Raw genomic sequence first — 14,368 nt, 5'->3', positions numbered from 1 at the left:
ATAAGGCATTCATAACCCACATAGGCTTCAGGTTGAATTTAGGGGAGCAGGCAAACTGTTTGATGTAAACGCCTTCTTTTCACGGTCAAGGTTAGGCTTGCACAGATCGGGAGGACCTCAGGAACGTTCCTGAGGTCAAATTCTGCTTCTAACCCTAATGGTTCTCCCGCTGTCACCCAAAAGCACCTGAAATTTAGGGCCAGGCTTAATTTTGGGCCTAATTATTTTCACGGTCCCTGTGCTCCGACCGAGTGAGCTACGGTCAAGCGGGTATCTCGTTCAACTCAGCACAGCCTAGAGATTTTGGTAATGCCATTGCAGGATCTGTGTGTCTTTAAGTCCCGCACTGTGTCACTCCATACTTGATGTGTGTGAGAGAGAGTTTTTTGTTTGACATCTGTTGGGAGAAATGACTGATTCACAGTTCATGAGGGTTGCCTAATCACACATATTAAGTTTTGGAAACATCTGACCTTTTTAACCCTTCCAAGCAGCCACTATGACCCCAATTTAAGGCACTTCCTGTTGACGCAGGAAGCTGAAAGTGAACACATATCCTCCCTGCGGTAGGCTCTTACAGAATTTTGAATTTTAAGTGAATTTTAAGAATTTTAAGTCTGACTTATTTAGAGGGTTGAATGAGTGAGTGTTATTTCAGAAAATCACAGAAATTATGTAGAGTTCCGATACCCACCTTAACAGATTCGTCTGAACATGCCGCAACTGGATCTGTAACTTTTTTTTCGGGTAAAAACACATTTCTTTGAACATCACCAATTGTACAGTGTACGATTTCTCAAAAATTAGGATAGATAAATGGCTGGTTCTTTTTTTCCTGACACTGTAGGTTCATGTACTTTGATGTGAAGCGGTCAAATTAGCGCTCTATTTTCATTTTTGACCTTTAATCCCAGATAAATGCCCTTAACTCAAAAAGCATTGAGGCCTCAACGCCATCTTGTTTCTGGGCTAACAGCCCATTAGGCCAAACCTATGCTCACCAAGTTTGGTCTTCAAAGTCTTTTCCGTTTAGGAGAAATGGCCATGTCGTGATTGGTGATGTTTTGTACATTTGCAATAAGAATCCATTCGCCATGTGGTGGAATTTACCGGTACAGCGGAGAAATGACAAACATTTGAAAATGTTATAAAACGGAAACCAAATGTCCGAGAGACTTCGTTCCTATGACTTCCCGGAAGATCTGGTCCCGGTGCACGGTCCACCGTCATCGGCAAATTTTAAAAACATTTGCGGACGTCTAGTAAGGGACTGTACATTTGCAACATGGAGATTCTCATTGATCATACAGCAAATGCCGAAAAGTGCTCTTCATGTATGGAAGGCCTCCAGCCATTTCACCCCTCCTGGCCCTGATGTTTGCTTTGATGAGTCCCATTCTGGAGTGCCAATCCCCTTGCCATTACCTTCTGAAGGAAAGTACTTCAAGCTGTTTCTAACAGAGGAGCAGGTGGGAGACATAGTGGAGGAGACCAATTGCTATGCCTTGGAGCTACAGGAGAAGAGAGAGCCAGGAGTGAGTTGGAAACTCACTAAATGGGGGACAACCACAAATAGTGAAATATATACCTTCCTGGTGACAGTCCTTCTCATGGGAATAGTAAAAAATAACTCCCAAAGAGAATACTGGAGCACAAATCCCATGTTTGTAACGCCTTTCTTTGCCACCCTCTTTTCCCAAGACCGCTTCCAAGTTCTGGTGCGATGCCAGATTTTGTCAACAATGCTACTGCCAATCTAAATGACACATTACACAACATAAGACATGTTCTAACCAGCCTGACATCAGCATTTGGTCGGGTCTTTGTGCCATACAAGGACATATGCATTGATGACAGTTTTGTAGAATGCGCTTGGAAAAGTGGTATAGAAGATGGCACCGATTACAGATGGCAGCTTCACTTCTAGTCCTTAGGAAACTGCAGTATTTATTTTTTTAAAAATGTATTATTTATTACATTGTTAGCCCAGAAAACCTTAAGTGTTATTACATTCAACCGGGAAGAACTATTGGATATCAGAGAGACGTAAAGCACAACAAACAGGAATAAGACTTTCCCAAGCGGATCCTTTGTCTGCACCTCCCAGGGTATTTGAACTGATTCCAGAGGCCGACCCAAAACAACGCCGCCGGAGGAGAGGTTGCCGATGCGCGTACACCACCCACCGCTCCTAAGTGTGTTACTTGCTAAAATCCAGTTCCTAGTAAGCAAAACCCACGAAATCTGGGCAAGAGTTGCTTTCCAAAGAGATATCCTGGATTGTAACATACTCTGTCCAACGGGAGCATGACTAGCTGGTGACATGCTGTCAGAGTCCATACAGCCAATGGGATTTTCAGTGCATAGCGCTGACAGGAATAAATATCTCTCTGGTAAGAAGAAGGGTGGGGGTGTACGTTTCATGATTAACTGTAACAACATTCAGGAACTCAAGTCCTTTTGTTCACCTGACCAAGGATGCCGCACAATCAAATACCGTATTATCTCCCAAGAGATCTCTCCTCAGTTCTCCTCAGTTATCGTCCCCTCCAAGCGGATACCAAGACGGCCATCAAGGAACTTCACTGGACTTTATGCAAACTGGAAACCATATATCCTGAGGGTGCATTTATTGTAGCTGTGGATTTTAACAAAGATCATTTGCAAACAAGGGTACCTAAATTCTATCAGCACATTGATTGCTGTACACGAGCGAGTAACACGCTCGACCAGTGATACCCCCACCTTCCTTTTGACCATGACTTCATCCAACACTGGTCTGAACAATCGGACTCCACGCTTCAAGATTGCTTCGATCATGTGGACTGGGATATGTTCCGGGTAGCCTCAGATAACATCATATGCACTGACTCGGTGAATGAGTTTATAGGAGATGTTGTACCCACGGTAACTATTAAAACCTTCCCTAACCAGAAATCATGGATTGATGACAGCATTCACGCAAAGCGGCATTTAATCATGGCAAGGCTACTGGAAATATGACAAATACAAACCGTGTAGTTATTCCCTCCGTAAGGCAATCAAACAAGCAACTTGTCAGTATAGAGACAAAGTGGAGTCGCAATTCAACGACTCAAACACGAGACATATATGGCAGGGTCTAGAGACAATCACGGATTACAAAAAGAAAACCGGCCCCGCCACGGACATCGACGTCTTACTCCCAGACAAATTAAACAACTTCTTTGCACGCTTTGAGGACAATACAGTGCCACCGACGCAGCCCGCTACATAAGACTCTGGGCTCTCCTTTACCGTGGCAGACATGAGTAAAACATTTAAACGTGTTAACCTTCGCAAGGCTGCCAGCCCAGATGGCATCCTTAGCCGTGTCCTCAGTGCATGTTTATAGACATATTCAATCAATACCTATCCCAGTCTGCTGTCCCCATATGCTTCAATATGGCCACTATTGTTTCTGTTCCCAAGAAAGCTAAGGTAACTGAACTAAAGACTAGCGCTCACTTATGTCATCTTGAAGTATTTTGAGAGACTAGTCAAGGATCATATCACTTCCACCCTACCTGTCACCCTAGATCCACTTCAGTTTGCTTAGCGCCTCAATAGGTCCACAGCCGATTCAATCGCCATCACACTGTACACTGCCCTATACCATCTGGACAAGACAAATACCTACGTAAGAATGCTGTTCATTGACTTCAGCTCAGCATTCAACACCATTGTACCCTCCAAACTCATCATTAAGCTTGAGACCCCGGGTCTCGACCCTGCCCTGTGCAACTGGGTCCTGAACTTCCTGATGGGTCGCACCCAGGTGGTAAAGGTAGGAAACAACATCTCCACTCTGCTGATCCTCAACACTTGGGCCCCATAATGGTGCGTTCTCAGACCCCTCCTGTACTCCCTGTTCACCCATGCAAGCCTCCAACTCAATCATCAAGTTTGCAGACGAAACAGTGGTAGGCTTGATTACCAACAACGACGAGACAGCCTACAGAGAGGAGGTGAGGGCACTCGGCGTGTGGTGTCAGGAAAATAACCTCTCACTTAATGTCAACAAAACAAAAGAGATGATCATGAACTTTAGTTAACAGCAAAGGGAGCACCCCCTATCCACATTGACTGGACAGCAATGTTAGGGTTCGTTCCTACTTCGTCCTTGTCAATCATTGGAAATTGGTGAAATTAGCATTATGACAATATCTTTAATTAAATCATTCAAAAACCTTTTAATGCAATTGCAGACACAAGTTGACAATCAGGAACATAGCACACATGTTTCCGAGTAAGTTCTGCATCAAACAAAACGTCTCAAGTTGTTTTATGAAACCGAAGTCCCGCCTTAGTGATGTCACTGACTACGTCATTACCTTTTCACTCCTGAGACCAAAACCCTGCATCCATAGCTATACAAACATAGAGTTTCAGTGTTATCTAAAAGCTCAGCAATAAATGTCCACTCCCCAAAGTTGATTTATTGTGGAATTGTCTCACTAGTCTCTTATCTCCCACATTTCTAGGAGGGGTCTGCTTTATAAGAAAGAGAGAGAAAGAGAAAACAACTGTGTAACAATTCTAAAACTATATAATGAATATATATATATATATATATATATTGTTAATCTGTAGTCTAGGGCCCTATAAATGTAAGGAGGGGTCTTATAACACATACGCATAATCAATTATTCTAATACATCAACATACTTTTTATGACCCCTAGGTGGAAAGTTTTGAGTAAAAGCTGATAAAAATGTGTTTTGTGTACTGTTTTTAGAGCTGCAACTATTTTGATAATCAATCTGTCAATTAATTTATTTGATTACTGAATTTGTTTGAATTTTAAAAAGCCTGTTCTGCTGAATGAATATAGGCTGAATGTTTTCAGAGTATTACTGTGCAAATAGTAACAACAGACAAACTCAAACTCAGTTATTTTGTAACAACTTCCATTAAAGTGTATTTCAACATGAGACAGGAGCAGTGTCAGTTCAAGACGATTTGGGACCCTAACTGAGATTTCAGTGCCCCTCCTATAGAAGTTGATGCTTCCCTGGGACACTCAAGTCTTCTCATATCACTAACATTTGTCTTACATCTCATTATTGAAGGTCTGCAACAAAGCCCTGAGAAGGTTTAAGAGGAGGAAGGTTTTCCAAATTGGGTCAAGTTCTCTATGGAGATTGGTGGTGATAGATGAATCCAAGTTCTCGCACAAGAGAAAGATATAGCATTATCCATTTTTGATGTAGTAACATTCATTATCTGAGCTTGGGAACTGAGAGATAATTTGTTGATATATTTAACTTATGGTAATCAGCTGCCTTTTTAAGTACTCCTCAGTAGATATACTCATATGGATAAAAAAATAGAGGGCTTGCCCATTTTATATACTGAATAATTTGATAAATATATATCTGTACTCTTGGACACAAGTTATGTTTCCTAGGATCATGTTTTGGGTCTTTCAACATCATACAGTTTCACCCATCAGACCTTAGCTTGTGTCATAAGTGCCATTAAACTAGTTCCCATGGATTTACTAATCTCTCGCCATTTCAAGGCACGACTAACTACTGGCCAATTCCCTGTCACAAAATAACAATATGCACTTGTTCCTATCTTTCAGTACAATCGTGGAAGGATGGGGCCAATGTGGAGAAGACAGGGTTGAGTGTTTGGTATGATGGAGGTCAAACAAAACAGAAGAAACACATTCTTAAATGTGGTGGAAAACCGTTCACAGGCAAATTTAATCCCTATCATCAGACAACATGTGCGAAGAGGTTCCACCATTCTGAGTGACTACTGTAGAGCGTATGTCGGGTCTCTGAATAGGCTGGGTTACATTCACCAGACAGTCAACCACTCAAACAATTTTGTGGGACACAACACATTGAAAGAGTGTGGGAGACAATATAAGGGCAGGTCTGGAGGCTAAGGGGCAATTGGACCCCAACAAAAAGTTTAAAGAAGCATCTCCATTTTATTGAGTGGATCTCTCAACTCTTCAAAGACTTCCAATTAGTATATCAGCTGTAAGATTTTCACTCTTAGCATGCACCCCCTAGAGCAGGCCTGGGCAATTATTTTCCATGGAGGGCCACATTAGAATATATTTTTGCTATCGCGGGCCAGAGTCATATTACAGGATTATACATCATGTGTATGACTGTTGACCGATATATCTACTGTAAATCACCTCCAGATATGCTACTTATTTTACTTTTTTAACATGCACAGAAATAAACCACATCCATGTTCTCCTTTTGATAGGTCATTTCGTTATTAAAAATGCAATGAACTACATGGTGGGAAAAGTATGCTGTGCATTCAGCACCACAGACAGAACTTTTGTTAACGGGTATGCACAAAAGCACAAGAAAGAGAGAGCTCAACATTACATTGAAACAACTCAATCAGTGTGAGGAGTGAAGTCTCTGACGGGCATTGACGTCAGGTATAGTTTCTGACGTTGCTATGTGCAGGGTTGCTGAGAGGTCAGAATCAGTAAGAGATGATCTGTGTTGTATTTCATCACTAAAAATGTCTGTTCACATACATAGGTTGACCCAAACAGTACATACACCTTCTGAGAATGACTCATAATCTTTGGAAGGTTTTGTCCATCGAGAGATGCATAGATCCTCATCAGTGACATTGTTTTGAATAGTTCTCCAATCACTGCCTCATACTGAAGATCGATAAGCTCAAGTTGCAGGTCAGTGGGAGCATTATCCACATTCAAGGTGAAAGGAGAGGAAACCAACAGCATGTCATTTTCCCATACTTTGAAATCCACAAAATGACGAGAAAACTCACCTTTCAAAGCACGCAGCAGTGATGTATACTTCTCTTGCTAGTCATCTGATAGGGAACAGACTAGTAATGTTGGAAGTTGGGTGAGATTGTTGGCTTCTACTTGGCTGGTCAGGGGGAGTAATTTTCCCTTGAAGGTTTTGACATGGTTGTACATCTGATGTGCAAAAAGAACCTTCCCTTGTAGTTTGGAATTAAGTTCTTTCATGAGGGCCATGATGTCCACAGTGAAGGCAAAATCAACCAACCATTCTTTATCTTGCAGTTGAGGGAAATCCACATATTTTCCTTTCATTTGCAAAAACTCAGCAATCTCCGACTCCAAGTCCCACAGCCTTTTAAGCACCTTCCCAAAAAATCAGCAATCTCACGATTGTGTGGTAGGGGAGATCTGCCACACCCTGATCTGTTTCACCTGTCTTTGTGCTTGTCTCCACCCCCCTCCAGCTGTCGCCAATCTTCTCCATTATGCCCAGTGTATTTATACCTGTGTTCTCTGTTTGTCTGTTGCCGGTGTTTTTCCCCTTGCTCCTGTCTGTTCTAGTTCATGTTTTCTAGTTTTTCCCGGTTTTGACCATTCTGCCTACACTGACCCTGAGCCTGCCTGCCGTTCTGTATCTTGCCACATTACACAATTACTTGGTGTCCACATCACAAACAAACTATCATGGTCCAAACACACCAACACAGTCTTGAAGAGGGCACAACAACGCCTTTCCCCCCTCAGGAGACTGAAAAGATTTGGCATGGGTCCTCAGATCCTCAAAAAGTTCTGCAGCTGCACCATCTAGAGCATCAATATATCACTACAAATATCACTACAAACTCGTTAATCATTTACCAAGGGTTTTAGTTGTTGTTACGAAAACGTTCAAAGTATTATATATATGTAGCGTTTAAACTGAAACCTATACAAAATACTAAAAAAAACAATGCCTGGTATGGCAACTGCTCAGCCAACGGCCGCAAGGCACTACACCCCAGTACCTCACTGGGGCCAAGCTTCCTGCAATCCTGGATCTCTATACCAGGCGGTATCAGTGGAAGGCCCTAAATATTTCCAAAGGCTCGAGCTACCCTAATCGCAGACTTTTCTCTCTGCTACCGCACGGCAAGTGGTACTGGCACCAAGTCTAGGTCCAAAAGGCTTTCTTAACAGCTTCCACCCCCAAGACTCTTGAACAGCTAATCAAATGGCTACCCAGACTATACACATTGCCCCCCCTCCTCCATTTTTATGCTGCTGCTGCTCTCTGTTTATAATCTATGCATAGTCACTGTACCTCTTCCTACATGTACATATTACCTCAATTACCTCGACTAACCTGTGCACCCGCACATTGACTCTGTACCTGTACCCTCTGTATATAGCCTCATTACTGTTATTTTATTGTTGCCCTTTAATTCTTAGTTTTTTTTCTATTGTTTTACTTCCGTTTATTTTAATAAATACTTTCTTAATGGTTGTTTTCCTTAAAACTGCATTGTTGGTTAACCTCTTCAGTCGACCCTCTACTTTTTTGAACATTCTGTTAAAAATCGCGCAACATTTCAGCGCCCTGCTACTCATGCCAGGAATATAGTATATGCATTTGCTTAGTCTGTGTGGATAGAAAACACTCAGACGTTTAAAAAACTGGTTAAATCACTGCTGTGGCTTTACCAGAACGGCATTTACATCGAAAAGCACAGGAAAAACTGATCACTGAAAATGGGGAAAATATATCCATGCGCTACTTGAACCCATTGATAAACGTGAACCACAATTAATTGACTGAGGTTGCAGTACCTACAGCTTCCACAGGGTGTCTAGAGTCTTGTCATTTCCCTTCGAGTTTTTTCTTGGTCAAACACATACAGGACACCGTATCTAATCCGGTCTAGGACCGGATATTTTCGTTGAGTTTCTAGCCGGACATTTTTCCAGACGGACAGCTAATGATCTTTACATCGCCTCCTGATGAATTTTATCGCTTATTAACGTTTACTAATACCTAAAGTTGCATTACAAACGTATTTCGAAGTGTTTTGTGAAAGTTTATCGTCGACTTTTTGAATTTTAAAAATGACGTTACGTTTTGAAACAATGTTTTTTTCGTTTATCACACAGTCTACATATAACGATATCTAGGCTTTATATGGACCGATTTAATCGAAATAAAGACCCAAATAGTGTTTATGGGACATCTAGGAGTGCCAACAAAGAAGATGGTGAAAGGTAATGAATGTTTTCTATTTTATTGTGCGGTTTGTGTAACGCCGAAATGCTAATTATTTTGTTTACGTCCCCTGTGGGTCTTTTGGGGTGTTGCATGCTATCAGATAATAGCTTCTCATGCTTTCGCCGAAAAGCATTTTAAAAATCTGACTTGTTGCCTGGATTCACAACGAGTGTAGCTTTAATTCGATACCCTGCATGTGTATTTTAATGAACTTTTGAGTTTTAACTAATATTATTAGCATTTAGCGTAGTGCATTTGCATTTCCAGAGCTCTAGTTGGGACGCAAGCGTCCCGGGTAGAAGCAACAGGTTAAGGGCTTGTAAGTAAGCATTTCACTGAAAGGTCTACACCTGCTGTATTCGGCGCATGTGACAAATACAATGTGATTTTGATTTGCAATGAACATTGTCTGACTCAACTTTCCCAAATAAATTCAACTTTCTTTGCCGGCATTCTGGACTTGTTGAAAGATTTTTTTTAAATTGGCTTGGGTGTCTTGCATCCTGAGATGTTCTGTGACTTTCTCCAAAACAATGTTACTGGATTACCGATAGCAGTAATCAACTCTGCATCCAGGTAACCTAACCTACAGAAGGATGGGGTTATGGCCAATGACGTAATGCCTTCCACTTGGTCTGAGGGTGGCAATTTGAGAATGCACAGAAAGTTTAAAAAAAATACTATTTTGCTCAAAACATATTTATACTTGCAATATCGCTTTTTAAAAGGAAACATAAAAAAATATCTGAAATCTGTCTTTAAATGGTTGAGCATATTGCCATGTGCTTTTGGTCTGTTTTGCCCTGCAGTCGTTGCCAGTTTGGAAGCCTTTGTTAACATCTAGAAGTGCAAGTGATTTAAAACACCAAATGTTAATTGATCTGCTGTATTGGCCAGAGATCTAGTGTTGATTTTAAAATGTAACATTTTTTTGTGTTGATTCAAGAGGTGAATTAACTCTATTAGAGTGGAAATAACAGTCAGTGGTGTAAAAAAAACAGGGTTTGTGATTGAGTGTGAGATTGGGATTGTGTCAGTTTTATTCTGTGGAGAGTAAAACATTCCCATCAAAACCATGGCCATCATTATCATATTTCCCAGCACGCTCAACTGCAACTACATTTTTTAGGATTGTTTTTATTGTCTGTGTTTTTGCATGTACATTGATTGATTGATTAAACTAATCTAATCAGTTAGTTAGATGTATTGCACCTGTTACTGAAATAATTTTTCAATTTTAAGTAGTCTCCTTCTAACAATTTTCCTAACCTTGACAGTCTTTGCTGGAAGAGGCCTCGCAACCCCTCAGATCCTATATCCGCTCTGTTTCTTCCGAAGTTAATGCTTTTCTAGGGAGTTTTTCCTAGCCAATGTGCGTCTGCATTTCTTGCACTCTGGGATTTTAGGTTTGGTTTCTGTATAAGCACTATGTGACAACTGCTGATGTGAAAAGGGCTTTGTAAATACATTAAATTGATTGATTCTGAATAGAAGTTCAAAATGCTGGATGTCCTAACCAGCATAATGTGACTTGCAGGGCTTGATGTTTTCTGTAAACCAGGAGGTTCCTAATAGTGATGGGGATACTAAGCTTCCTGAAGCATTTAGCATTTCCAGCCAATTGTGTCGAAAATAGGTTTATTACTCGAGGCTTTGATCGACAGTGTACACCTGGCACCCGCTGGTCAAAATCATTTTGAACAGACAAAATATTATAGATGATGTCGCACACCGACAAAGTGCAACAGAATTGTGGACCTTCAAAGACACTGGCCCAGTGTTACATGTAACACTGTCATTGTTGATTCAACAGTTGATTATTTGCTGTGCATTACCTAGCAATCCTTTGTAATTACAGTAAAATACTGAATACAAACCCCTTAATGAAATTCATTTATTCATCATGGCTACGGTAGCATTTACTTTTTTACACATAATATAGTCCATTTTATGATATTGTACGGTGTTTCATTACACAGTACTTGATTTTATCGTGTATTTAGATTACAGAAGGTGGACTGCAACATTAAATACAGTATGCCCAACTTAATTGCCAATGAGCTGCCTGTAAGCTACTGTCAAATTCATGGCAACCCCTTTACAGTGTACATAGCCTACCAAGAATTTACATATTATATTTTGTCTGTAAGCTTCTTGACTTTATCTGGTAGACGGGGCAAAGAAAAGGAGACAACTCCCCATAATCACTTTGTGCCGCTCAGCATCATATGTCCCCTCTCCCTTTTTTCCTCTCTCTCTCTCCTCTCAGAATCTCCATATTTTCTGGAGAGTCTCTCATAGCTGCGTGTCCACCGTTCTCTCCCGTTTCTCACCTAATTGGCTGATTGATGGAACGGACGAATGAGACATTCATGCAATAAAGGTGGAGCGTTTATCGATTGAGGTGCAATAAGGAGAATTCTCCCCAAAACCTCCGACGGTGGAGCTACAGTGGCGAAGAAAGGAGGCGGCGGGGAGGGAAGATTCCGTTTCAGCTGACCAAGTCGCGACAGATGTGCACGACGTGTGGATACGCAAACTGCTTCCTATAGTGCCTGACGATGAATAAACCCTAGTCGAAAGGTGGATTATTTTATGAAGTGAGCTTAGAGAATTGACTGCCCCTGCTTGTCAATTAAACCACACGGATTGTCTCAAGATTCATGAATATGTCGCTCCCAGACCGGAGGAAAAACATAAGAGCTCTGGTGATGGAGACTGGCATACGAGTTCTGCTTTTTGGAGTTTTTGTGTAAGTACACCTGTGATGACATATTATTACAGACACTTTAGGTATGCCATCAGTTATCCTCTGTAAGAGACATTATACGTCACGTCAACTCTCATTTTGGTAAACAAGTACAGTATGTATCCCTCCTCAAGAAATTTGCCTATTGAGTAGTCTCTACACGCCGTATGCCATCACTGCCCTCATTCCTAAGTTAATATAGCTGAGGATACAATAGCTATCTTTCAGTTCCACTTGAATGATCCATCATGTTATGAATTCATGACTCTGTCAGATAGGCAGGACCACTACACTGTAAAACATTTCCTGTAGTTTTAACAGAAAATTACTGTCAGCAAAGTAGCAAGTAAGTTACAAATGTACAGTACATATACTGTAAATATAAAAAACAAAGTTACTGTGATTTATGAATTTGTAGTCAATTGCTCGCTGCACAGTAGCCTGTAAATTACTGTAACACCTATAATTTACAGTGGTTACCCAAAATTACAGGAATTAGTTGTAACACTAAGAATTTAAACAGAATCTTTGTTTAGGAGAACTACAGTGAACATATCAGTCTAATGTACTGCATATTACCATTCAAATGCGGAGAGTGTGGACACAAATGTGAAAGGAATAGACCAAACATTAGCTATGCAAGTCAACAACAAAGACAGCCATTCACTATCAACTTATTCATGAAGAAACAAAAACATTGTCTAGAGGACCTAGTCTCGACGATAAGATTCAACTGAGCATTACTTGTTTGACTTCCTCCTAAAATAGTAAAATAGGATGTTGGCCTTTTCAAACAAAGAAACACCATAGAGCCTTCTCAAACATTAATTCATAACATAGGGTACAAAAGGCATTGACATCATCCATTCCAAAACACAGATGCAATGGTTGCCTCACTCTTGAGTACCCCTGTGTGTGTGTGTGTGTGTGTGTGTGTGTGTGTGTGTGTGTGTGTGTGTGTGTGTGTGTGTGTGTGTGTGTGTGTGTGTGTGTGTGTGTGTGTGTGTGTAATGAAGAAAATAGCAAAGACAGGATATTTCCCAAATGAATTGTTTATTTAATATTTGTATGTACAATGGGGCAAAAAAAGTATTTTCATCATAGGTACACTTCAACTATGACAAAATGAGAAAAAAATCCAGAAAATCACATTGTAGGATTTTTAATGAATTTATTTGCAAATTATGGTGGAAAATAAGTATTTGGTCAATAACAAAAGTTTCTCAATACTTTGTTATTTACCCTTTGTTGGCAATGACAGAGGTCAAACATTTTCTGTAAGTCTTCACGAGGTTTTCACACACTGTTGCTGGTATTTTGGCCCATTCCTCCATGCAGATCTCCTCTAGAGTAGTAAAGTTTTGGGGCTGTTGCTGGGCAACACGGACTTTCAACTCCCTCCAAAGATTTTCTATGGAGTTGAGATCTGGAGACTGGCTAGGCCACTCCAGGAACTTGAAATGCTTCTTACGCAGCCACTCGTTCGTTGCCCGGGCGGTGTGTTTGGGATCATTGTAATGCTGAGAGACCCAGCCACGTTTCATCTTCAATGCCCTTGCTGATGGTAGGCTTTGTTACTTTGGTCGCAGCTCTCTGCAGGTCATTCACTAGGGCCCCCCATGTGGTTCTGGGATTTTTGCTCACCGTTCTTGTGATCATTTTGACCCAACGGGGTGAGATCTTGCATGGAGCCCCAGATCAAGGGAGATTATCAGTGGTCTTGTATGTCTTCCATTTCCTAATACTTGCTCCCACAGTTGATTTCTTCAAACCAAGCTGCTTACCTATTTCAGATTCAGTCTTCCCAGCCTGGTGCAGGTCTACAATTTTGTTTCTGGTGTCCTTTGACAACTCTTTGGTCTTGGCCATAGTGGAGTTTGGAGTGTGACTGTTTGAGGTTGTGGACATGTGTATTTTATACTGATAACAAGTTCAAACAGGTGCCATTAATACAGGTAACGAGTGGAGGACAGAGGAGCCTCTTAAACATTAAGTTACAGGTCTGTGAGAGCCAGAAATCTTGCTTGTTTGTTATTGACCAAATACTTGTTTTCCACCATAATTTGCAAAAGAAAATCATGACAAATCCTACCCAAGAGTATTTGAGGCTGTAATCTCTGCCAAAGATGCTTCAACAAAGTACTGAGTAAAATCAAATCAAATCAAATGTTATTTGTCACATACACATGGTTAGCAGATGTTAATGCGAGTGTAGCGAAATGCTTGTGCTTCTAGTTCCGACAATGCAGTAATAACCAACAAGTAATCTAACTAACAATTCCAAAACTACTGTCTTATACACAGTGTAAGGGGATAAAGAATATGTACATAAGGATATATGAATGAGTGATGGTACAGAGCAGCATAGGCAAGATACAGTAGATGGTATCGAGTACAGTATATACATATGAGATGAGTATGTAAACAAAGTGGCATAGTTAAAGTGGCTAGTGATACATGTATTACATAAGGATGCAGTCGATGATATAGAGTACAGTATATACGTATGCATATGAGATGAATAATGTAGGGTAAGTAACATTATATAGGTAGCATTGTTTAAAGTGGCTAGTGATATATTTACATCATTTCCCATCAA

At 40.7% G+C, this 14,368-nt stretch overlaps 1 protein-coding gene across 1 annotated transcript in view; it reads left to right on the top strand.

Annotated features, from left to right (window-relative positions):
- The first annotated feature begins 11,416 nt into the window (after nucleotides 1-11,416).
- LOC115136377 (phospholipid phosphatase 4) overlaps nucleotides 11,417-14,368 on the top strand; it is a 126,585-nt gene continuing 123,633 nt past the window's right edge. The window contains exon 1 of the mRNA XM_029671965.2: nucleotides 11,417-11,772. Coding sequence (XP_029527825.2) covers nucleotides 11,684-11,772 — 89 coding nt within the window. The 5' untranslated portion in view covers nucleotides 11,417-11,683. The remainder of the gene's footprint in view (nucleotides 11,773-14,368) is intronic.

This window comes from Oncorhynchus nerka, linkage group LG10, assembly GCF_034236695.1.
Source record: "Oncorhynchus nerka isolate Pitt River linkage group LG10, Oner_Uvic_2.0, whole genome shotgun sequence".
NCBI lineage: Eukaryota > Metazoa > Chordata > Actinopteri > Salmoniformes > Salmonidae > Oncorhynchus > Oncorhynchus nerka.
The sequence above is the reverse complement of the archived record's forward strand: the minus strand, read 5'-3'. Positions and strand labels throughout refer to the sequence as shown.